The 26,845-nt window shown below is 30.9% G+C and overlaps 1 protein-coding gene and 1 pseudogene across 1 annotated transcript; one reads left to right on the forward strand and one right to left on the reverse strand.

The window, feature by feature from the left end:
- Nucleotides 1–6,062: 6,062 nt before the first annotated feature.
- On the forward strand, nucleotides 6,063–17,124 carry LOC139507554 (glycerol-3-phosphate dehydrogenase [NAD(+)], cytoplasmic-like; the record flags this gene model as incomplete). The annotated part of the gene is given in 4 exon segments (XM_071295787.1): nucleotides 6,063–6,183; nucleotides 7,007–7,116; nucleotides 8,690–8,796; nucleotides 13,734–17,124. Coding segments are annotated over 4 exon segments (435 nt in total), but the record flags the coding sequence as incomplete, so codon positions are not given.
- Nucleotides 17,125–18,496: 1,372 nt separating this feature from the next.
- On the reverse strand, nucleotides 18,497–26,644 carry LOC139507553 (protein disulfide-isomerase A5-like; annotated as a pseudogene).
- Nucleotides 26,645–26,845: the final 201 nt, after the last annotated feature.

A 26,845-nucleotide genomic window follows, 5' to 3' on the forward strand; every position in this document is an offset into this window, starting at 1 on the left:
GCCTCCGTTCGTGCGTCTGTGCGTCCGTTCGCTTCAAGTTAAATTTTTTTGGTCAAGGTAGTTTTTGAAGAAGATGAAGTCTAATCAACTTGAAACTTAGTACACATGTTCCCTATGATATGATCTTTCTAATTTTAATTCCAAAATAAAGTTTTGACCCCAATTTCACGGTCCACTGAACATAGAAAATGATAGTGCGAGTGGGGCATCTGGGTACTTGGACACATTCTTGTTTACAATAATTTAAAACTGGTTAATTTGAACATTTACTTAAAAGATATAAGTAGTTATTTTCTATTTTCTCAAGGTTGGCAATGCATATATTTGGTTTATTGTAATAATTTATATGTTTTGCAATAAATTTTCCTTGTATTTTATACAAGTGTGGACAGATCAATGTGGATAATATGTTTGAATGTTTGACAGTGTTTTCTGATAAAAAAAATCTGTTCCCCCCCCCTAGTGTTCCACAGTGACAGCCATCCAGTACCAAACATTAAAAATGTGTAGTGTTGGTTTTTTCAATATTTGGGTTTTATGTTCAAGATTATCTTGGAGGAGACACTTTTTGTACACAATGTATGGATTACCAAATGATTCTGTTAAAATGAGATCCACTTCTGTGCTTTTAGATAAAAAAAAAATACTAAAAATTAGTAGAGGAACACATAAGCTGCATTTCTACATTATATGTAATTTTGTTTATAAGAACCCGTATGTATGTTCTTCTCATATGGTTCTAATTATGTCCATTGTGGTGGGCATTTCTTACTTGGAACACTGTAGTCAAGGATCATCCCAGTATCATTAGTGAAAGATTCCCTTTACATGTTCGACATTGTTTCTTAGATGTCTACTAGTTCAAAGTGATGATAATACCTGGAATGCACATGGGGCTAGATGAGCAAGAAAGTACACTTCTGTTGCATCACACATATATTTTAATTATTTCTTTGAAGTTGTCTTTATCTTAGATTCTCCATGGCCTGATTGAAGTTATATAAACATGATAAAAGACAAATTTACCAGAATGAAATAATTTTAATAACATGGTATATTCAATTTATTTGTTTATAATTCTTAATTTCTCTAAATAGATTATTACAAATAGTGTAGACTATAAAAAATATGAATAAGGTTTTGCAGAATTATTCTTGTTTCAAGGTTTTTGTTATGTGGATAGAAATATAAATGAAACTTGAAGGATGCAGTTTTGTTTGTGGCCATGGTATAAAAATAAACAGTGCTTTAATCCGTTAATTAACATCAACACAAATTAAAGAACCTTACTTAGTGAGCGTGCTCACATACCCCATGCACCCACATTGTCACTGGACAAATAAAATAACTCTTAAGAAAAAAAAAATTGAATCATAATTTCCTGTTGAAAAGCACATCAACATAGTATGTTCTTATTATCTAAAAAGTTTCATGAAATTCTGTTGTGATGTTTCAGAGGAGTTTTGATGACAAACTGTTGCATTAGTATATTGAGGCAAATAAGTTCAAAGGGGAATAACTCCTAGAAAAAAAAATGGAATCATAATTCCCTGTCGATATGCACATCTACATACAGTATAACCTGTATAAACCAGCCACGGGACCATGAAAAAGGGCCGGTTACGACAGTGAGCCGGTTTATTCAGGTTTCTGTTTTGACCGGAAGTTAATGACTTGTGACGTCCGACATTTTGCATGAAAAAATTCTCTCTTATTGTAAATTATATCTGATAAATTAAAATACTTTCACTTCGTTTTTCATTGTTTGCATTTGCATCATAATGCTCACGTTGTTTGGATTGTAAGACTGAGAATTTCGATTTACTCCCATGATCAATAATTTGAAATGTTGGAATGGCCGATTAAAAAGCCAGAATGTTATCAAACGTAATGTCATCACTTTCGAAACGTTGTCGTACAGTGTACAATATCCATTGATTGTTGTCATCCGGGTGTTTTTTCATTATCAAGGTCATTTGTTTAGGGGTTTACAACAAGGAACCAAGGATTTCGAAATTACGATGTGAATTTTTTACTTCGCGATTTTAATTTGTTTATCCAAGTTAAAACGTAAGTTCAGTCCGAGATATATATTCGTTGTGTCTTTTCGTTTAATTGACACGTTTATAATGTTTTAATAAATAATACAGCTCACTACTGTACGATTGTAGGTTCACAGTTTGACACCTGACTAATTGATTATCACGAAAAGTTATATTGTATCAACAAATATGTTTTGATTGCATATCGATCATTGAAATTAATTAGACAAACCGGTTTTGACAGGTAATAATTAATGTAATTAAGAGTATTGGGACTTCATAATAAGACCGGAATTCGGAATACACAGGGTCCGGTTTACAAAGGGTATTTTAACAAAGACTTTGAATGGAAAAATATGGAACTTTCATTTTCGGCCGAAATGGACAGGAAACCGGTTTATTCAGGGTCCGGTTTAATCAGGTTTGACTGTAGTATGTCCTTATTATCTACAAAGTTTCATGAAATTCTGTTGTGAGATTTCAGAGGAGTTGAGATGGCAAACTGTTGCAGTAGTATATTGGTGCAAATAAGTTCAAAGGGGCATAACTCCTAGAAAAAAATTGAATCATAATTTCCTGTCAATATGCACATCTACATAGTATGTCCTTATTATCTAATAACTTCTCTGAAACCATAAAAAGTCAGAAATATTTGTGATATGACGTAGAAATGTAATGTTTTGTACTTCCTAAAGGAGTAGGTCCGGTAAGGGCCGATTTTGGCCTTAAATTGCAGGTTCATCTAACCGAAGATTTTGGACATTTTTTAAACACTTGAGTGTCTATTTCAATTGATTCAATTAGTTTATGTGAAAGATTTTAACTGATTTAGTCATTAAAAACGCTCCGATTCAAGCTAAAATATGAAAAATCTATCAAATATGCCAAAAAACGTCACTTTTCAGATGGTTTTTGTCAAAATTGAAAGTGGTCGCATCCGTGTTCATCCTCAACCTTTATATATGTTATGTAATATCATTAAATACAACTTACATTTCAATATTATGAATGAACACGAATGCGGCCACTTTCATTTAAGACAGAAACCACCTAAAACTTATCTAAAATGTTAAAATTGTGAAGATTTCAGTAATTTAGCATGACTTAATGATGCTAGTTACCGATATATGTGCATTGTATTGTCAAAAACAGCTCATATTTATGTAGCAGAATCAATCTACTTTCCAGTAAATAGATACAAGATTAAATTTTCACAATTTTGTAAAACTGCTATATTTTGGGGCCAAAAAGGGGTCTTACTGAACCTACTCCTTTGTTTTTGAAACAACAGAAAATGCCAATTTTTGAGAAAATATCCAAATTCAGAGACCGTTATCGATCCGTGTCTTATATGCTTTCGCATGCTAAGTGGACGTACTGCCCGCAGAATTTAACTTTATATATAAATAATCTAGGACAATGGTGTAGATTAAAAATTACACCATTTCAGGCCCTTTTGTTTTCCACATAATTAATATTACCCTAATTAAAAAGTTGTTGGTCGAATCCGATACCGATTCCAATAGTATATTTCACAAAATTACCTGATCCGTGTTACATAATCTGTACATTCCGCCTCTGTCAGGTGCACAACCAAACGGTGTATTGAGGATTTGCTATAAACACGGGTAATGATCACACCTGAACTCCGTCATTATACAGGGAAAGCTGTGCACCTTATAATCAGTGTGACTTTACCAAATGACAATTCGAATTCTAAAAATCCAGGCTAAAACTAAGGGGTAGGTTCTTTAATTCAGTCAAGGACCCGCGACATCGGGGGTATGGTCTAGATTGCATTATGTGTTTCGTCCATATGTATGAATGAATAACCAGTTGCACTCAGGACTCTTCAGTAGATAGTGCAAATGGTTAAAAAGGTGACAAAACCACCTAGCATCATATTCCAGGTAGCAATGTTTGGTATATTTCAATGTACTTTTTTTTATTTGGCTATCTGGATGCAAAGAATTTGTTTCAAATGCATTTAAAATAATTTAATCTATCTTAAACTATTCATGCTCAGTGGATGCTGCTTCAATAATTCCTGGTGAAGACAATTTCAACGATCTTACCTTAGTTGTTTATATCACTGAGTTTAATGCAAAGCACTTTAATAATACACTTAGACAGAGAGCTCAATCCAGTGATATACTTCTTGAACACCAAAAACAAACATACCTAACTGCAAGGATCAGAGGTCCTGAAAATAGACATGTAAATTAATTATATAATCATGATAATATGTAAATAAAAGCAGAAGTAATATTTTCCAAATTGAATATTCATTTTCATCTGTTATACTTATTTTATTCAGTGGACATGTGGATATGATATTCATTTTCAAATCATCCTCCCCAAAAAATCAAAGAATAATCCCCTTTCCTTTCAACTTTATACCTATATGTACCACTGTACTTAGATCTAATCCTCTTGCACACTGTTTTTGTTGCTCTCAAGAACATATATAACTATATTAAGTTTAGCTTCTACAGACCCCTTATCTGGGATCTGGGAAATGTCCTACTATAGTGAGAATTTCTTCTTACAATTGATAGGGATTTTTGTTTGGGGGTCAAAGTTTTGAAGCTATGTGTTAAGGGGAGGGGGGTCATTATGTGGTGAAAAATTTGAACATACCCTTCAGCTGATAAACAATGACCGTTCCCTAAGTTTAGCTTCTAGATACCCCTCTACTTCTTTAATCAAATGTGAGAATTTCTGCTCGCGTTACGTTCCAGTTCTCATTATTAAATCAGACTGAAAACATATGAAAAAGCATTTCGACCTGGGAGTCCTTGTCTTCACCTGTGACTGAGACTACTACAACTATAGCTTTTTTGAGTGTAACAGGTTTTAAAGGGAAATTGAGAGTGACCAATCTTTGAGTTAAAGTAGTCTCAGCCTGTGATAAATCTTATATAATTAGTGTCAAGAAACAGATTATTCCACTGGTCCACTGAGAACAAATTTCACTGACGGCTAGAAATGTTTGCATATATACTAATGCTTACCTTTTCTTAGATGCAAAATATCCAAAAGAAATGATAAATGTCCAGCTGGCAATATATATGAAGACCTAATTTTGGAAGAAAATATAAAATAGAGAACTCTACCAAAATTTCATGGAGCTGAATTTCCAGATTATATAAATCGAACGTTTTGGAAAATCTCTCAGGTTTCCCACACAAAACGAAGGTGTCAAGTTAAGAATTTTGAAACAAAAAGATCATTTCAGCGATACTGGCCTAATTTATATGTATATTTATGTGTTTCCTGTCAACCCCATAACAAATTAAAGGTTTTCAAATAATACACTTCCGCCCGCCATGATCCAGTAAATATATATTTTGTGATAAGTGTAGTTAAAAACTGTTACACTTTTATTGAAAATTGTATTTCCATTTCATGGTCCTACAGTAATGAAGTCAGAGTAAACTAGTAAAATTGACAAATTATTAGAAATCTCAACCTTTGATACACAGATGCTGTAAAAAAAGACATCAAGTTGTGTAATTTTCAACTATCTGCTGACTGATTTTTGTGTGCGTGTAAAACGTCTCGTAAAAACCTATTTTTATCATACAGTAACATCAAACATCAGCTAATTTCTTTATTTGTTAAGCTTGTATTTTAAACTAAACATAGGTAAGGAAATAACACCATTAACATTGTCTTTTAGTAGATTTACAGGAATTTACAAATGTACCTATATTTTTATTGGAATGATTAAACTTGATTTTCTACAACTAATTTAAAATTTCGTATAATTACAGAATATTGTAGGTATTGGTGCTGGTATAGCTGATTGTCTGGGGCATGGAGATACCATGGAGATTATTTGGCCCCGCTCCCTCAGTCATGGTCTATTGACTTTGAAATTTTTAATTATTTTTCATGTATTAGTTTGTGATTAGGTCACTTTATAAGGAACCACTAGTGGTAGGTCAATAATAATCAAGACATATCTCTATGATAACAGTTTATCTAGTTATAATCAATAACTTCTTATAATTACAGAATATTGTAGGTATTGGTGCTGGTATTGCTGATGGTCTGGGGCATGGAGATAACACAAAGGCAGCCGTAATCAGGCTGGGACTGATGGAGATGATCAAATTCTCAGAAATATTTATTCCAGGTTTGTCATCCTAGTCACATACAATCTCAGGTCACACATTTATCTCTTACACAGCATTGCTAGATTAATAGTTTGAATTACTGTTGTTGTTGGTCAATATAAGTGAAATAAGTATATTACTAGAAACGAACTATCATATATATAGTGAGAACATTTTTAGAAATCATTCATTTGGCTCAAACAAGATTTATAGATTGAATTGATGTTGTGGGTCAATATAAGAAGAAATAAGTGATTCATTAGTAAATAAACCTAAATGATATAAATCATATAAAGTGAGAAATTAATATAAATCATTCCATTGACTCCAATCAGATTCAATATATGCCTTTTAAAACATCTGTCACTTATGCTTCAAAATATATCAAATCACAATGAATAGTCCAGTTCTTGATGTTTTATTTTATATAATGTTGCACATATAATATAATATGATGTCCTATTTCAGTAATGTTAAAGTGAATTTGATATCACCAGAAATTATGTTTTTCTCATTGAAAAAATAATACATACAATTACTGTAATTCAGAAATCTTAGCGTTCCTTGATTATTGCAATTGTTAACACTGGACAAAAATGTGAGTTTATTTAATGCAGTTTCCAGAAAGGTTGCATACAAATGCTTTTAAAATGTAAAATGAGGAAAATGTTAGTTGTGTAATAAGAATTTTTCACATATTTTACAAAAACATAGCGAATATTTCTGGAAAGAGATTAAACTGTGGATGTTTGTAACTTTTTAACCTTAAAAAAGTTTTGTTAATATATGTTTGATATGAACCGACACAGATATTCTATGAACAATCAGCATATTTATTTCTAGGTTCACAAAGATCTACATTTTTTGAAAGCTGTGGCATATCTGATTTGGTGGCAACCTGTCATGGTGGCAGGAATAGAATGTTAGGTGAACATATTGTTAAATCTGATAAGGTAAGATGTCACATAGGTGTCATGTGATTTATTTTCTTAAATCTGACAAAATAAAAAAGAGGTTCTGATGTCAGATACATACAAGGTAAAGTAATATTTTATATTGATCCAATCCATTGTTCAGCAAAATTTAAATTTTAGGTAAAAATTATGTAACATACAACTTCAATTATTGATTTTGGCAAAAAAGCCCTACATATATCGTTGCTAACATGATAAAAACAAATAAAATTGAATAGATTTAAAAGAAATAAGATCTTTTTTAACATTGTTATTTGTAGGAAGGAAAAGTAAGTGCATTTTTATTTCTAATGAGTTATTTGTTTTCTTTTAAATTATTGTTTCTTTTGAATTTACAGTTTTCATTAAAAAAAGATATTTTGCTTAGTAAACTTGATTCAGTACAAACAATACATTGCTTTTAGTTTGAGATTCCTGTTGGCATTGCTTGAGTAGTATTTCCTGTGAAAAAGTGTATTTCAAAATGAAGATAATTCTGAGTATTACTGTTTAGATGGATTTCAAGATAAATATGAAAAATTAAATGTCCTCACATTATCTAATAACGGACACATGGCTGTTTATAATCTCTTAATTTCCCCCTAAGTTGAAATATAGATGTTGTGATATTCTAATCTGAAACAACTATATTGAACTAAATTTTGCCTAAATTTTGCTTTTAAAATTGAATCATAATGATGTTGACTAACTATCATGGGTGCCATAAGTAAGTAAAATAGATATAAAAACAGAGAAAATTAATCATGTTTATGAGCAGCAGTAATAAAGGAAAACTCTTTTCAAGAACATTTTAGTAAAGTTTATGACTATTCCATTGAGCAGCTTCACATATTCATTTATTTTTAGGTGTGTAGATATTCACTTACAATCTTTTTGGTTTGTTACAAATTTTCTTTAGCTTGAAAAATTCCATGGCTAGCAATAAAAATTGTTCATTGTAAATCACCAACTTGTTAAGATATCAAATATGCTTCCTAAGACTTTTATCAGTATTTATTCCTATCTGAAATATTTCAGCTCAATATTACAATTTAATTGATGACAGAGCACATTGTCATTATCAATTAATTACTGGTAATTAGTTTTTGACATCATAGCTTCCTATTCATTTTAGATTAAGTTAATATAATTTAATTTGAGATGTAACATGTCTTCTGATTGGCTTAAGTTTTTGTGTTTATCAGCTAATAGACATAATTTTGTAGTGTGACTGTGACATCATCAATGTTTTTTCATGATTTACTCCTTAAAAATGGAATTTGGAATAAAATTATAAGGAATGACTTATATTTTTTTCTATAAAGGAAGAAAGGTCATCAAAAATGTGATGCACACTGAATAACCCATGTGTTTCATGAATTTTGATGTGTCTATTAAAGGGCAGATTAAAGTTATACAAAGTTGCATTACCAGGTATTTACTTGTGAAAGTCAATAATTTTGTTGTAAAGCTAAAATTTAAAATAATTAAACCATTTGAAAATTTAAACAAAGTCCGTTTTTGTTGCTCTGAATTCTTAAAAACAGTTGAAAAATTTATGTTTTTTTTTCAGACAGTTAAACAATTAGAAAAAGAGTTACTGAAAGGTCAAAGCTTCCAAGGACCCTTAGCTGCTAGAGAAATTTTCAAAATGTTAAAAGATAAAAATCTAATTGAAAGGTAAGTTAACAGTTACTTCTTATATTTTAATTATTTAGATGAGTATCAACTTTGATTAAGAATTTCTATTTCTTTAATCAGAGCTCTATTATAATTGTCTGACATCTGTTCGCAGTTTTACCTTGTGTGAGGGCCCTCATGGGGTTTTTGGAAAATGACGCAGTCATTGTTCCATAACTGCCGACTTGATTTCTCTGCCTACCGCGCTTGGTTTCGTATTTACTAATTTCAATACAAACTGGAGGAATGTGCTTGTGTTATCATTATGCATGAGCATTGTGTAGTAATCAGCCAGGAACCAGTTTACAAACTAACTGGTTTCTGTTTGTATTCCACTACAGAAGAAAGTGTTGTAGTTTGACAGGAACCAGTCCAGAATTTTGTAAACTACAAAACGTAATCGGTTATTATCATTCCGTTTTGGTGTTTCATACCGACTTATATGGTTTGAATAAGCTTAAGACCCTTCAAACATTAATGTGATAGGTATATTAAAGACTGTTTTACAAAAGGATGAAACTGTTTTGCTTTAAAAGTCGTACTATAGTGATATATGTTATGTACGGATTTCTACTCTCACCGGTTAATTTCTTCTTTTACACGTGCTTTTGAAACTTCCTGTTTAAACATCGCAAGTTTTAAAATTGTTTTTGAGTGAATTAAACTTATTTTAACAATCACGAAGCGTTCGGGAATCATTTCAAGCAGTTTCTTCTTCTCTTTGATGATGGAAAATAGGTTTTCTCAAGAAAATACCGCAAACGATCGCAGAGGAATTGAAACGTACAAGTCAAGTCGGCACCTGGTTAAATTGGCATCTAGTCAAATCGGCACCTATTTGACGTCAATTCGGCTTCCAATAATATTTATTATAATATTTTCTATTCAATTAATTAATAACTGTTACCAAGTACATAGTGAATATTAGGTAAACAACGAGACCAAAGTGAATATGTTGTTGTGTATAAAAGTAAACAACGAAGCTATTGTTTTAACCATTAGACAATTATTAAAATTAAATGGAAAACTATGAGTCCCTTTCAATAAATTAAACTTTCATGCCAAATAATTAGCAAATTTAAGGTGGTTTTTTTTTCAGTAATGTTTAAACAGCATTAAACAAACAATCCTGTAAAAGACTCAACTGGTTAAATAATGCATAAAAATATCCAATAAGGCTATTTTATTTTTTTCTGGGACGCCTTCCTAAGACGTTCGTAGGAAGGCTTCCTAAGAAGGCGTCCCAGAAAAAAATTAACATAGCCTTGTGGTCATAGGAAGGTGTCCCAGAATAAAATTTAAAAAGCCTTGCCAGACGTAATAATTATTTGGACTACTCATATATATCATTAAAAATACACCAAAAAATTCATGTAGTTGAGAAAAATAAATACATTCAAAATGTACATGAACATCCAAAAAAGTGAAAGTTAGTATTAACTCTTTTTGCTTTAAAAATTTACAACTGCATATAAGTATTGAATGCTTTTTTTTGTAAATTCATTGAGGTGTAAAAGCGTTGACCGAAGTACTTTTTGTATGAAGCGCATAAGCGCTTCATTCTAAAAATGTGCACACGGTCAACGCTTTTGCAACCCTATGAGGTTACAAAAAGAAACATTCAATACTTATAATTACTTTTTTTAGCTAGGATCATGAAAACACGAATTTTATAACTTTTTTATTCAATTCATCTGTGCACTTTATTGTGGGACCACGTGTTATCATGAATTAAAAGTTTTATTGAGTGATGCAATTGCTTGAGGAATAACATGTGATGTGCAGTTAGCCAATCAGAATAAAGTATTATAATGAAACATATATCAAATGTAATTATAACAAAATACATTACGTTGTAAGAGTTATCTCCCCAAACACTGTTTTTCTTGTGGCCACCTCTCCTTCGTAACCGTAAAAGATTTTATTTTACCAAATTGCTCGTTACATATTTAGGATAAGAATATTCGTTTGAACCATAGCTCTATGGGGACTCCATATGAGAGTTATTCCCCCTTTTTCATTTGATTCAAGCGATATGCATTTTCAACTGGTAAACCATAACTGATAGAGACCTAGGGTCTTCATGAGGTCATTGGTACTAAAAATGAAAATGAGGTCAATGTCAAAGGTCAAGGTCATATTATAAATTTTGATTTTGGCTTATTTTCACTTCTTTTCAAATACTGTATGACATTTTGACAAATAATTTTTCATAAATTATTAGTTGCGACATGTCCTTACTTGTATATTTTGGTTGAAAGGCTGCGCATACAATAAAAGGGAGTTTTTGTCCATCTTACATTTAAAATTACGCGTCAAGTGGTAGTTCTCATTAACCAAACATATTAAAGACCTAGATATTTTGATTCAAGGTCCATGGTTTGTGACCTTGAAATTGAGGTCAAGGTCATAGGTTAATAGGACATCATAAAGCCATAGGAACTAACATTTTAAACTGATTTTTCATATTTCAATATAAAAATAGATCTTTTCTAGTGGAAAGACTTCAATTATTCTCTGAACAATTTGTTTTTAATTTACATCATATTATGTGGTATCAGGTCTGTTTGCGCCCAATACACTTTCGCACCTCGCACGTTCACACCCAAGGTCCATTCGCACTCTACTCATTCGCGCCCAATTTTAATTCAAATTCAAGTTGAATAATTGGAAAATCATGATTGTTGTTTTAAATTGCTTTGGTGTAAATACTGAATGTATTTTTAGCTTGGTATGAGTAAAACATTGAAGATTTTAAAGGAAAAACACAAAAGATAATTGTTTTTAAGCCCTTTGATCTGAAACAACGAAACAATAAAATATAGGAACCAAAATATAGCAATCCACTATTATAACCAAAACATGATAAAATTTATTCAACACACAGAAAAAAAATAGTCAGAATCTCACTTCATTATGAAAGAGGTCAATGAAACAAAGTATAGCAATACACTAACCAAAACATGATTAAGAGTTATTCAACGCTAAATAAAACGTTGACAAAATACTTCTTTATTTAGAAAGGATTATTATTATCTTTAACAATACGCTATCCAAAACATGATTAAGATTTATTCAACACAAAAAAAAAAATGCTGTCTCACTTTATTTTGAGACAATGACAACAATTATACTTATAAGAAAACACTTGCTTACAGAGTTATTAAACACAAAACCAATTAAGATTAGTTGCGAACATGTAGGGTGATAAAGTGAAAGGGGGCGAACATGAGTTGGTGCAAACGTGAATGGGCTGCGAACGGACCCGGATTCAGCCTATGTACCAGTGAGAAATATAGAAGCCTTTATACGGTATTTATTTGTACAATTCAGGTAGTCTTGACCTATTCATTTGTCTTAAAAAAAAAACCAGCCAGTTGGCACCTTCACTTCACACACACACATATACGAATATCAATTATATGCTTACGAGACATGTTGCATTGTTAAACTAATTACGGTATGTGAAAATCAAGACTTGCATAAAAACTATCCCAATATTAGAGACAGTGGCGTCATTTTTCTTCAGAGCTTTCAGCTCTTTGATTGATTATGTGATTACTTGGCCGTTTTTTTAATGATTATTTGATTATTAAGCCAAATATTTCATGATTATTTGATTACCTAGGACTGTATTTTTTAGTTTATGATTATTTGATTACTAAAGATAAGCAAATATTTAATGATTAATATGTGATTATATTGGCAAAAAAATGGTGATTATGTGATTACTAGGACCCCCCATGAGGGGCCTCTTGTGTAGTAAGGCTTGTTATTCCTCTTTCTCATTTTTTCTTCTTCAATGTTTACCAATTCAAAATATTCTAGAATCTCACACGAAAGGGATTAAAATATCAAGGATTGGAAGTTATGTGAAAGATTTCATTTTTGACATGCCTGCAAAAATATCAATAAATTTGAATCATTCATTAAAGCATTCGTGGCATATAATATATTTGGTCATATCAATTCCATAACCAGAAAAAACAATTTTACTATACACTGATTTTGACTTTATTTAAAAGTTTTATGGGCAAACTGGATCCCTGCATCTTCTGACATCAGACTCGGACTTCTCTTGAACTGAATTTTAATGTGCGTATTGTTATGCGTTACTTTTCTACATTGGCTAGAGGTATAGGGGGAGGGTTGAGATCTCACAAACATGTTTAACCCCGCCGCATTTTTGCGCCTGTCCCAAGTCAGGAGCCTCTGGCCTTTGTTAGTCTTGTATTATTTTAATTTTAGTTTCTTGTGTACAATTTGGAAATTAGTATGGCATTCATTATCACTGAAGTAGTATATATTTGTTAAGGGGCCAGTTGAAGGACGCATCCGGGTGCGGGAATTTCTCACTACATTGAAGACCTGTTGGTGACCTTCTGCTGTTGTTTTTTTCTATGGTCGGGTTGTTGTCTCTTTGGCACATTCCCCATTTCCATTCTCTATTTTATCTTTGACAGGATCATGTTTTTTTGGCAAAGTTTTATGGAAGTTTCTATACAAATAATCACATTTGGATGTGATCAGGAAAAAAACCCAAACAGAGATCTTCATTCTTATTGGAGACTTCTAATATCTCCTGAAACTGTATGGTATGATTTTCAAAGTTGAATGACATTAATGATTGGAATATTCTTTACTGATACAGTATCTATGGTTTTGAAGAAGAAAGGGATTCTTTTGCTACAATTTCATTGAAAGGTGTTCTCAGTGCATTTAAGCCACATACAATAACAATGCATAGAACCATTAACATACAAACAAAAGCCCCACAGATGTTGCAGAAAGTACGATTACAGATGGAAACAGAATCTTTGTAGAATTGTCTTTCAGTACTGTATTTGATTTTTCTTGTTTATTTCAATATTAGATAAAAACTTATAACCAAGAGACTAAAATACATTTATTTTATTCACACTTATTTTTCTTTTCAGGTTTCCTTTATTTGTGTCGGTGCATTATATCTGTTTACGAGAATCTCAACCTGAAGAATTCATCAATTGTTTACGTAACCATCCAGAGCATATATAAAACATTTAGACATTATTGACAAATTTTTATCTGCTTCTCTACACATTGCCCAAATGTACTATTATGTTGTTTTTTTTTATTAGCAGTACTACAGAATTTTAAAGTGTTGTCTTATATACATTATACTGGTTTGTAGTTTGTTGACAGTGCAAAATTTTAAAATATTTTTTAAAATATTTTTTCTTAATAAGTTCGTACTACTATGTGTATCCTCTTCAAATAATTATTATTTTACCAAGTTCTCCTATGGAAAACTCTGGTACTAGATTGTGGCACATGGCAGTTATGTGGCTACTAGATTGTGGCACATGGCAGTTATGTGGCTACTAATTGTTTCTGTGCAATAATATTGTTGTCACCAAAAAATCTTATGACTAAAATAGATCTTATGTTAAACTGAATTGTTGATGGGTTCATATAAAATTTGTTTAAATTGACCACTGTTGAAAAGATATTTTTAGATATGCATTTTCTGATTCAGAAAATTAGTTCACAAGTCCCTTTGTGTATTCTTACTATAGACGAAATGCAGGTTATGTTATTTTGACTGTTTTTAGCTCACCTGGCCTGAAGGGCCAAGTGAGCTTTTCTCATCACTTTGCTTCTGGTGTCCGGCGTCATTAACTTTTACAAAAATCTTCTCCTCTGAAACTACTTGGCCACAATCATCATTGGAGTATCTAGTTTATAAAATGTGTCCGATGACCCGGCCAACCAACCAAGATGGCCACCATGGCTAAAAATAGAACATAGGGGTAAAATGCAGTTTTTGGCTTATAACTCAAAAACCAAAGCCTGACCGGGGTAAAATTGTTTATCAGGTCAAGATCTATCTGCCCTGAAATTTTCAGATGAATTGGACAACCCATTGTTGGGTTGCTGCCCCTGAATTGGTAATTTGAAGGAAATTTTGCTGTTTTTGGTTATTATCTTGAATATTATTATAGATACAGATAAACCGTAACCAGCAATAATGTTCAGCAAAGTAAGATTTACAAATAAGTCAACATGACTGAAATGTCAGTTGACCCTCTAGGAGTTATTGCCCTTTATAGTCAATTTCTAATCATTTTCGTAAATCTTAGTAATCTTTACAAAAATCTTCTCCTCTGAAACTACTGGGCCAAATTAATCCAAACTTGGCCACAATCATCTTTTGGGTATCTAGTTTAAAATTTGTCTGGTGACCCGGACATCCAACCAAGATGGCTGCCACAATTAAAAATAGAACATAGGGGTAAAATGCAGTTTTGGCTTATAACTCAGAAACCAAAGCAAAAAAACCAAAATCTGACGGGGTTAAATTGTTATCAGGTCAAAATCTATCTGCCTTGAAATTTTCAGATGGATCGGACAACCGGTTGTTGGGTTGCTGTTCCTGAATTGGTAATTTTAAGGAAATTTTGCCTTATTTTGTTATTATCTTGAATAATATTAAAGATAGAGATAAACTGTAAACAGCAATAATGTACAACAAAGACCTAAAAATAAGTCAACATGACCAAAATGGTCAATTGACCCCTTGAGGGAGTAATTGTCCTTTATAGTCAATTTTTAACAATTTTCATAAAATTTGTAAATTTGTAAATTTTTACTAACATTTCCACTGAAACTTAACTGGGCCAAGTTCATTATAGATACAGATAATTTTAAGCAGCAAGAATGTTCAGTAAGATGTACAAACACATCACCATCACCAAAACAATTTTGTCATGAATCCATCTGCGTCCTTTGTTTAATATTCACATAGACCAAGGTGAGCGACACAGGCTCTTTAAAGCCTCTAGTTATTGTATAGTACTGGTAGTTTATGAAGTTCTTGATGGATTTTCAACTTTACTAATCAAATAAGTGTTTGACATTTTTTTTTTATGTGTAGAAAAATTTGATTGCAACAGCAATCTCGAACAACTTCTTTTGTGTTTATGAAATATAAGAATGTATTTCCATTTTTCTTATGAGTCAGGGGTTAGTTGATGAAAACTTGTAAAACAGACTGTTATAAATAAGATCATTTGTTAATATTTTGATATGTTTCTCCTTCTATGAAAAGCAGCCACAATTCTTGCCCCCAACATTTAACTATGGTATGGTATTTTACAAACTTAGAAATATATAGGCTTTTATTAAATTTTATTTTGAATAATCTTTTTGTAACTGATAATGATACCAGCAGTGATTCATTAATGTTTTAGGTGAATTGTTAATAACAAAAAAAACGGGGTGTTCTAAATGTTTCAGTTTGATTGTTGTTATTTAAATGGTGCTTTTCTGTGAAAATCACAACAAATCTCAAGTTTGATTTATGTTTTATATTCAATATTTTACATTTACTGGATCTGTACTAAACAGTTATTAGGGAAAAATTACTTATTGTCATATATATCTATCTAAAATTGATAGTATTTTCAAAGTGCATAATATGTTATAAGAGTTTGTTTACCAAATTAAATGCAATTACTTTTTTTTTTTTATAAAATGTTGCTAGACAATAGAAGATAGGCAGGGGCAAATATCTTTTGTTTTTACAAAACCATTAATGGTTATTCACAGCTTTCTCTTACAAAACTAATACATGAAAAAGATAAGAAGCATTAGAAACTTTTAAGATGAATGTTTATGAGGTGAGGGAAAGTTATAAAAAAAGATACTTAGCAAACCACTACCAAATTAATTATAATGCAAGACCCTATTCTCAATAAAACCACACCATTATTTCATTCCTAGACTTCTGAAAAAGGGACAACAGTTCTTTATGTTTAGTTGTGAATTTCTTTTTCTTTCAGAAATCTTTCCTGTTCTTTTTTTTTAGAGTTATTTTTCTATGTGCCAACAAGGGGTAGAAATTAGACTATAGTGTGAACAAGCAAGATTTAAAAGTCTACTAGCCTTCCAAAAGTATGCAACTTTAGATAGCAGAATTTTTGTTTTACAAACACAGACATTAATATTAGAAACTAGTGAGACTTAGTGTGTGGGATACTATAATGGGTAATTATTTTACTACCTTATCTCTTTTACATTAAAAGTAATGTTCTACCCAGTCCAAAAGTGTTAGTGTTGCTTACAAAGCTTGTTAATGTTATTTTATACAGTTAAATGAATATTGATTATTCTTTGTTCTTAATACATGTACTACCTGTAGTTAATCCTATATATTTTTTCATTTCATATTTTTTATATTATAACTAAGCATAAGCTATGGGATTGTTGAAGTATTTGTTATTGATATTCTATTTGTTAATGTATAGTTAACCTTGTTAGTACTTGATAATAAAATTATCGACTTTAAAAGAGAGTTACATTTTATGCATAATTGAACAGGTAAATGCTCAAATCTCCAGTGACAGAATTCATGATTACAAAACAATATTGCCATCATTTGGTGTCCATCGTTAGTGTCCTTGTGGTCCAGCATTGTCATATTAAACTTTTTCAAAGATCTCCACTTAAAATTTTGAACAAGTTACTGTGGATTCATTTATTTTCGTGAGTTCCAATTTTCGTGGATTGAGGATAACTTGCATTTTTCGTGGATATTTGATTTCATGGTTTTGCAAATCTCTGCATACAAAGCCTATAGAAATTTTGTAATTCGTTGAACATTTGAATTTGTGGTTCACCTATTCCCACGAAACAAGTTACTCACGAAAATTTGTATCCAACCAATAATAATGAATCCACAGTACAACCAAACTAAGAGTGAATGATTCTCATGGCTAAACAAACCCCTTATGGGTTGAACTTCAAAGTTTGGATTTTTGATAAAAATGTTGCTGTATCAAATGAAGGACAACGATTTATTCATCATCTTAGAAAAGTGTTTTGAATAGTTTGAAGTTACTATGCAGATCTTTGATAGTGCCTGTTTATTTTTTTTTACAATATAAGATTCAGGAAGTCGTAGAGTTTGCATATTGTTTTGACACAAGTCTTTGTTAAAGAATATGTCTTTACACATGATATATATTGGTTATTTGTGTTGAAGGCTTGCTGTCTTATTGATGTTAACCCTACATCTTACCAATGCATTTTATCAACTATACCCATTGTATTTAACTTTCTAGTGATCTGTCAATGAAGACTGCCTAATTGGCTTTTATGTCAAATTATTTTATTGTATTTTATGATGGTATTTTATCTTTATTACAAGCTAAAAGTATACTTGTGCGGTATGGGCTTTGCACATTACTAAGGCTGTACTTTGAAATCTAGCTGTTAGTTTCTGTGTCATATGGTCTCTTGTGGAGAGTTGTCTCATTGGCAATCATGCCACATCCTTTTTTTTTTTATATTTACCTCTTTAATTATTTTTATAGTTTAAACTGAAAATCATACTGTCCCTCTGAATACAGCTTGACAAATGTGGGATGTAGGACCATATAAACTGTAACTAAGCAGATAGCAATACTTGATATACAGATAAAGTCCTATTCAAACAACTTTGTACAATTATAAATTGATATCCTTTAAGAAAAAAAATAATTGTTTACATTAATCTAAAATCTCTATAAACAACATAACTATAAAAATAAGGATGCAATAACAGGTTTGAAAAAGACTTCAACAGTATGATTAATGTAATATTACAACCACATATTACTCTTCCAATTCTTTTTTGGCCAAAATCAACATTTTTTCAAGGACAATACAAGGCACACATAAAATGGATTTCAATTTTAATAAATATAAAAAATAGCTATAATTCTGTTTTTGCTGCTTCTGGAGAATTTTTTATAAAATTTAAAAAGTCTTTTTCTGATCTTCCTCCTTCATATTCTGATAGGAAATTATTACCAATGTAAAGTTTAAATGTAGGAAATCCTTCTATTTTCTCTTCGCTGCAAGTTTCTGAAACACAACAATATTATTTTAGATTAAAATGCAATAGAGAATTAAAAAGAATATGAACATAAACATGTTTTTTGTTTGTTCTGAAACTACAATCTTTTTAAATGGGTGGTTTATTTTTACATTAGAATATACTTTGCACTTCCCTTTGAAGACCTTAACATTCATGAAAATAAAAGAATGTGTTTATAGGACACAGATGCCAGACACCCACCCCCCTGTAAATAGACAAAGTCAATGTAATAATTAATACCTATTGATGTTCTGTTTTCTATGAAACTTAATTTGCAGCTTATCTTACAGCAGTCACTATTTATTTTATCTTGGCAATTAATCATTTTAAAAGAGAAACTTAACATATCAAAGGGATTTTCAAACAAATAAGTAAAAAAAATAAGCTCTCAATGCCATTTTATGCCATGCCATTTGATCTTCTTGAAATTAAATGTCTATAGTCACTGTCATTTTAAAATTGGCTCCAGGTTTTTTCTAAAATATTTTTAAACTATCAAGCTGTTTATTCAAGATGATGCTTTGTATTTAGCGGAACGTAAAATATTCGCCAAAATCCACTGCCGTTCTTCTTTTAATTGTGATTATACATATTCCTAACTTCACTTTTTCCTAGATAATTTTCAATAGAGGAATCTGACATTGTTTTTACCAGAAGTGTTAATGTGGAGTGTTCCATTCAAATAATATGTACCACTCAGACTTTTTCTTCAGTGCAAGGTATTAGTGTCCAAAAAAATATTCTTTAGCAGATGATAGGCTACTCTAAAGTGCTGGAAACTGTATCACATGAATGACACATGACAGCCGTGAATGTTATGTAAATAAAGGATGCTCATAGGAATATTTTAGGTTCAACTAAATGAAAAACATCATCACTAATGATTGCCATTGATAGTTTTAAAATATTTGATAAAAAAAAAACCTGGAGCCCATTTTATATGACAGTGGCTATAGATGAAAAGGCAAAAAGTATGACAACACTATTTAAAACATACCTCTACTTTTAGTACAATCAACTGCTACAAAAGCTTTATTTTTATCCTTTAATGAATCAGCAGCACTCTGGAAGATTGGTTTTGAACTTTTACAATGGCCACACCAAGGTGCATAAAACATCACTAATGATGCTTTATATTTTGAAAGTTGACTTTTAAAATCTGAATCAGATAAATGTTTCACTGCACTTTTAACTGAGCTCCATTCTGGTTCTGGTGGTGGTGTTGGTGCGGCAGGCTGTGGACTGAAAATTCAAATTATCTATAAATGTCATCAATTTACAGCTATAAAACATTTAAATTTTTTGAAGCTTCAATTTTACTTTGAAAAAGTGATCATGCAATTCTTTTTTGTTTGTTTGTTAATCAAACAGGGCAGAATAAGCCCAAAATTCACTTTCTCTTTCTTTGGAAAGAAACAATTGTGCTAAGGGCTGTATTTAGCCCTAAAAATTGAAGTAATATAGAAAAGGGTGATTTCTCTTTAAATAATTGAAATCTACGAGCACAGATTTAACTCAGAAAGGACTTTTAGACATTATAAATAATCAGAGATCATGCTGTTTTCTCCAATAATTACATATTTTGATGCATATATGTCATTCAGGAGATTTTGAGAATATGCAAGTATCAAGAAATTAATAACATGCATGTTTTTGTTCATATCAACAAAACATTGTGGTAAACTATTTAGTTGTTACATGCCTGTGCTTTATATTTAGGTTAAAAAACTAATTGAAAATTTCCATGAAGTCACAACTAAATTTATTATAGTGTATAATGGTTTATTTTTATAAATTGTAACTTGGATGGAAAGTTGTCTCATTGGTACTCATACCATATCTTCCTATATCTTTATAAAGAAAATCTTTAACATATTCATTTTTCAGGGAAATATTTAACAGAATAAGAATAAGGTAAAAAATTTGTAACCCAGTGTCTCGCCTACTTTTGCTGTTAATCACAGGCTCAACAAAAATGAGGAAAAAAATTGATAAAAATATTTCTTTTGATACTATCTTTTGATTGAAAGAAGCTTCTGTCCAAGTCTGGTAAAAATGCAGGATAGTTTATGAATCTAACATATGTGTAATCTTTAACTGCAGACTGTATGTAATGTTTACTGGAAGAAAAACTAAGTCCACTTGTAAGTAAAAGACAGATAAACAAGTTCAAAAGTTTAACAAAAAGTCCTTAATAGATACTAGCTTTTGATCATAAACAAGCTTCTGTCCAAGTTTGGTAGAAATCCAGGATAGTTTAAGAAAGTTATTAAAATTTAAAAACTTTAACCACAGACTGAATGTAATGTTTCCTGGCAGAAAAACTAAGTCCATTTATTAGTAAAATACGGAAAAACAGGATTTGTTTTTTACATTATTTACTTCTGGAAACTATCTTATGATCATAAACAATCTTCTGTCCAAGTTTGGTAGAAAAACAGGATAGTTTAAGAAAGTTATTAAACTTTCAAAATCTTTAACCACAAAGTGAATATTTGTGGACTCCGGCGCCCACGCCTCCAGAATGTAGTCTCACTTTTTCGACAAAAATCATTTGTTGATACATCATCTTTGAATTTCCTTAAATATGTCTTTATATTGAATTTCCTTAAATATGTCTTTATATTGAATTTCCTTAAATATGTCTTTATATTGAATTTCCTTAAATATGTCTTTATATTGAATTTCCTTAAATATGTCTTTATATTTGCATGTAAGGAAAACGTTATGGTCAGAAAAAATGAAAAAAACAATGATCAAAGTCATTCCTTTTGTCTAGAAACATGAAGTATGGTTTTAATACTGTTTTTCTTACATTTATCTGACTAAAATTACTTACTTTTTCATGAAACTAACCAAATCTGTCACTTTTCTGCCTCCTGAATATTCAAATGATTCTTCACCATTTCTGTAAATCAAAATAAATGTATATAAAGATATTTATCTTAAAATGAATTAATAAATTTATCTACTTAAAAAAATACTATATTTTTATCACTAAATTTGCCTATACATGTACATGCATGTAAAATTTTTCACCATTGTACCCATAGAGAATACTATACAGATAATTATTCACAATGTAGCAATGAATATTAAACAATCTTATTCACGATGTAGCGATTAATATTTGAAACTTTTCCATTAAATTTTACATGTAGAATAGTGCAAATGTAGTTTTATTTTTTTGGTGCAAATGAAATGTAACCTTGTGGCGCAAATGAAAGATTAGATTTTTTTAAAATTGGTGCAAATGAAATGCACCCCATTTATCTATGTTCATATGCTAATCTTGAGTGATTAAACATTAAAATCACACATATGTCATTTAGAATCCTGAAGGAAAATGTATGAATAATACTTACTGAAAATATTTTACTGAAAAGGAAGCAAAAGAAAATATAAATGCAAATACTAGTAAACATAAACATGACGAGCAGAAAATCTTCAAATCTACATATGTTGTTAATAAAACCTGGTCAGATGTATTTCATGAAAAAATATTAGAAAAATTGACACTAACTTTATTGGTAATTACCATTTACCAATGATATTCAAGTCAAATTCATCATTAGTGTTACTTAAATTTCTGTGTTTTGTGGGTTTAATTCACTAATTTTTCTTATCATAACTTAATTCTTAATCTTAATATTATTTAAAGAAAGTAAAAATACTGACATTAACCAAAGGAGAGAGAAAAGACAACATATTGTTCAAATAAAACTTCAGGAATATTTTTTTTTGACATCTATACAATCATGGTTTCAAAATTCATGTTGCCCAAAAATTTTATTATGATATGAATAACAATGAGTTAAAAGTACATCTAAAACATAATGGATCACAATGCCCTTACTGAAGAAATGAGTTTTATCTATGTAGCTTCCAACTTACTTGTAGGATATACTCTTGAAACTTTATATTGGCCAGCAATCTGACTGTCTATCGTAGCATCAACAGCAGCTAAAACTCCATCTACCTAAAATCAAAGTTAAAAGTAATACTAAATTATTTTCTAAAACTTCTTTTACTGCAAATTAAAGTGTCGTTGAAAAGTTATTACTGATAAATTATTACCTGTTTAAATCTGTAAGACCATTTATGAGACTGAGATGGTAAATACCCTAAATAACTTAGACTTCATATGACCAAGATAGCCAGCAAATTGGCATCACTAATTACATAACTACTGGAAAAACTGCTTCACAAACAAATGGTTGTTTCATATTGTCATTGACACGAGAAGTTCAACAACTATATCATATATAGATTAAGGGGCTAACATGTCTTCATCCTCAGTGATTGTGTGAGGTGAATATCTTACAAAAGAATTAGAACAATAGTTTCAATCTTTCTTAAAACAAGAATGTGTCAATGGTACACGATGCTTCACTTGCACTATCATTTTATATGTTCAGTAGACTGTGAAATTGGGGTCAAAACTCTAATTTGGCATAAAAATTAGAAACATCATATCATAGGAAACATGTGTACTAAATTTCAAGTTGATTTAACTTTAACTTCATCAAAACCTACTTCAACCAAAAACTTTAACCTGCTACGGGACAGAGAGACAAATGAATGAACGGACACACAGACCAAAAAACATAATACCCCTAAGTGTGGAATAAAATGTTAGTTAAATCTTAATAACTTACATTTTGGTCTTTAAGTAAAGAAGCTGCTTCAGCATAAGCTGGTTTTCATAGCTTTACAATGTCCACACCCTAAATAAAATATAATATAAATTACAACTATCACTTCCATGTTAAGGAATATAATTGATATGATGTGTTAATTCAAGAAACAAATCATTAATGCACTTGACAATGAAACAAAATAGCATCCTTTTATCTGTTCTTTATCTTGGAACTGCATTACTTCAGATTAGTTGCCATTTAAATGCATTTGAACAGTAGTGAAAACTGCCAGATTTAGGTCAGTAGGCAAGAAATACAAAATTATTTAATAGCACACTCAAAGAAAGTGCATAAATCTTTCTTTTCCCCCTATCAAATACTATACCTGTATGCAGAATTACATCTTATTTGAATACTTACATGGTGCATAAAACATAACTAGGACTGAGTTATGCTCTTTTAAAAATGAATCAAATGAACTGGTTGTTGGAAAATGTATGTTTCTGTAACCTGTAATTTCCTTCCACTGCTCCTCTGGGGCCTCAGGAGGGGGTTGGGATGGAGCTGCACCAGGATTTTGTGGGTCATTCATAAAGTTGACAAAATCTGCCTCCTGTTAAACAAAGTATTTATGTGAAAGATAATCTTTATCATACTGCTGTACAAATGAAAACATGTCTTTAATCTTTGAAGTATGATTCATTTTCATATTTCAGACAAAGGACACACTTGTTGCTTTTAGAGCATACACAGTATGCGATTATTCATCCTCAGTTTAATCCAATTAGAAATTTAGAAATAATATTATGGTCCTGGTTAAAATCATCTGTCATACTCATGATGATTTTTAGCTTGTTACCTTATTTTGTTGTCTGTTTTTATATGTTATATCCAGGAAATTATATCTTCATATATAATCATCAATCTGTAGTACACTTTTTAATGTATGTAAGGGAGATAACTCCATAAAATAGTTTACATACCTCTCTACCTCCCATATAATTCTGTGGATTTTTACCATAGTTAAAGTATTTCAAGGTAGGATATCCTGTTACTTCATTTGTAGTACAGATAGTTGAATGTACTGTACAATCTACTGCTGAAAATGCTACCTGAAATAATGAACAGACATGACAGATGTTTCTCGTTTTTAATATAGATTAGACTGTTAGTTTTCCCTCTTGAATGGTTTTACACTAGTTATATTTAGAGCCCTTCAAAGTTTGCTGTTCAGTGATTGCCAAGGCTCCGTGTTGAAGACCGTACTTTGACCTATAGTGATTCACTTTTATAAATTGTGACTTGGATGGAAAGTTGTCTTATTGGCACTCATACCACATTTTCTAATATCTATGTACAGACATTGATGTATAATGTACAATTCAATACTGAAAAATGGTACCTAAAATGTTGAACAGACAGTGTACAATCCACTGCTACAACTAGAAATATTACCAGACACAGTACAGATAATGATGTATGTACTGTAAAAACACTGTGGAGACATTGATGTAAACAAAACAATCCACTGCTGAAAATGCTATTTACATTTATTTCATATAACATCATAGATGAGTTGTTTATATATAGATTCTACCACTGCATTGAGTGTAATACAATATTTATCCACTCGAGACAGTTAAATTTTCAAATTTAAAACGCGAGGCTTGCCCGAGCATTTTAAATATTTAAAATTTAACTGTCGAGAGTGAATAAATATTGTATTACACAAGATTTTGTGGTGGAATCTGTTTCTCTAATGATTTTCTAATTTTATGCAGTCAAACTTATTCCTTCTTTTCAAATGATCGCAAAAGAGGTGTTCTTTCTATGTGACGTCATCAGGCATGGTCGCCTTTTTTCATGCCGTCAGTCACAATAGGAAATTCAGAGGCAAGCAAGAAAATTTGACGTCATAATCGGATTTTAACCAATGAAGTACTGAGATCAAACGAACCACACGTTGATTAAATTTTTTTTATACAATGGGTGCAGAAAGGGATAAATTGACGAAGAATTAGAGAAAGTATATTCTACAAGATACATTAACTTATGAAAATTCAGATATCTTTAAAGTATTGTTTGTAAAATCTGGTCAATATAGAGCTTGATATACCAGTGTCAAATAGACAGCTATCTATTGTTAAAGATATGATGATTAACTCCTATAGTCAACTGGTTTCTTGTGTAGTATTGTGGCTGTTGTATTGATGTTCCTCTACATCTCCTTTTATTCATATGTTTAAATAACTGATTCTAGTTAAGGTGGTACCCAACACTTTAACTAAAATTAATTTGGCTCGTTTAATTTTCTTAAAATTTTGTCAAAGTATTTACTTTGACCCTTTGACAAAAATATATAAGTTTCAAAAAATTTTAACTAACCGTTTAATAAGAAAAATTACACTGGTTATATAGCAGTTTGACAAATACTTATTTTGATCATTGAGAAGCTTAATATTACCTTAACAACACAACGTCATTAAAACGTTTCGCTGACTTTACAGAGTTATCTCCTGTAGTGTTAGGTACCACCTTAAAGAAAGATTGCACATCTTGCCAATAAGTCCTACCTTAGCATCATCTTTAAACCTAGCTGCCGCTGCCATAAATTCTGGTTTAGCTTTCTTACAATGACCACACCCTGAAGATATATCATATATTGATACATGTATAGCTAAAATAGTGACTGCTGGCATCTGCCACTTTTTAAGGTGATGAGCAGTAATTCAATTTAGTAATTTTTCAATTTATAAAGATGCATAACTCTAGATAAAATAATATTCCCGGGAATAATTATTAAAGAATTTATAGTTGATCTTCATTCTTATGGTTATGCTTGAAATCATCTGTCATTAATCTAGACTCATGGCAGTTTTTGGCTTGTTGACTTGTTTGGCATAACTCTAGAACCGTTAAAATGACTCCACCAAAATTCAAACTTGATTTATGTTTTGAGGTTTTTAGCATTGCGTATAAGTTTTATAACACTATGTAGAGGCAAAGTAAAGTTAGAGAAAGGAAACCAATTTGGGATGTACGTTTGGACAGACAGAAGACAGTCAGACCGACAAGGGTTAAACTTAATGTCCCCTCTGCTATGGCGGGGGAATTAAAAAAGTTTCTGTAATTTCAGAACAGAGTTAATTTTCAAAGTAAAATTTTCTTACATGGAGCATAAAACATAACTAAAGCATGTTTTTTCTTCTTGAGAACAGATTTATAAGTATCATCACTAAGATGTAAGACATCACTTTCCACTTCTTCCCATTTAGCCTCTGGTGGTGGTGGTGGTGGGGGTTCCTTTGGACTGAAATATAAAACATAAAATATACTTAAGATAGTTTTGAACAACCGTATTGAAGTATTCAAAATTCTTTTACAGACTAAAGAAGAGATTTTCTGTCAATTAGAAATGTTTAATTCTCTTTCAAATTGATTGGAAAAAAGTGGTATGTTACATTTCTGCTGTCCAGCATTCAGTCTTTCCTTTTCTTGAATTTGCTACTCA

The sequence above is a fragment of the Mytilus edulis genome, unplaced genomic scaffold, assembly GCF_963676685.1.
Source record: "Mytilus edulis unplaced genomic scaffold, xbMytEdul2.2 SCAFFOLD_1069, whole genome shotgun sequence".
NCBI lineage: Eukaryota > Metazoa > Mollusca > Bivalvia > Mytilida > Mytilidae > Mytilus > Mytilus edulis.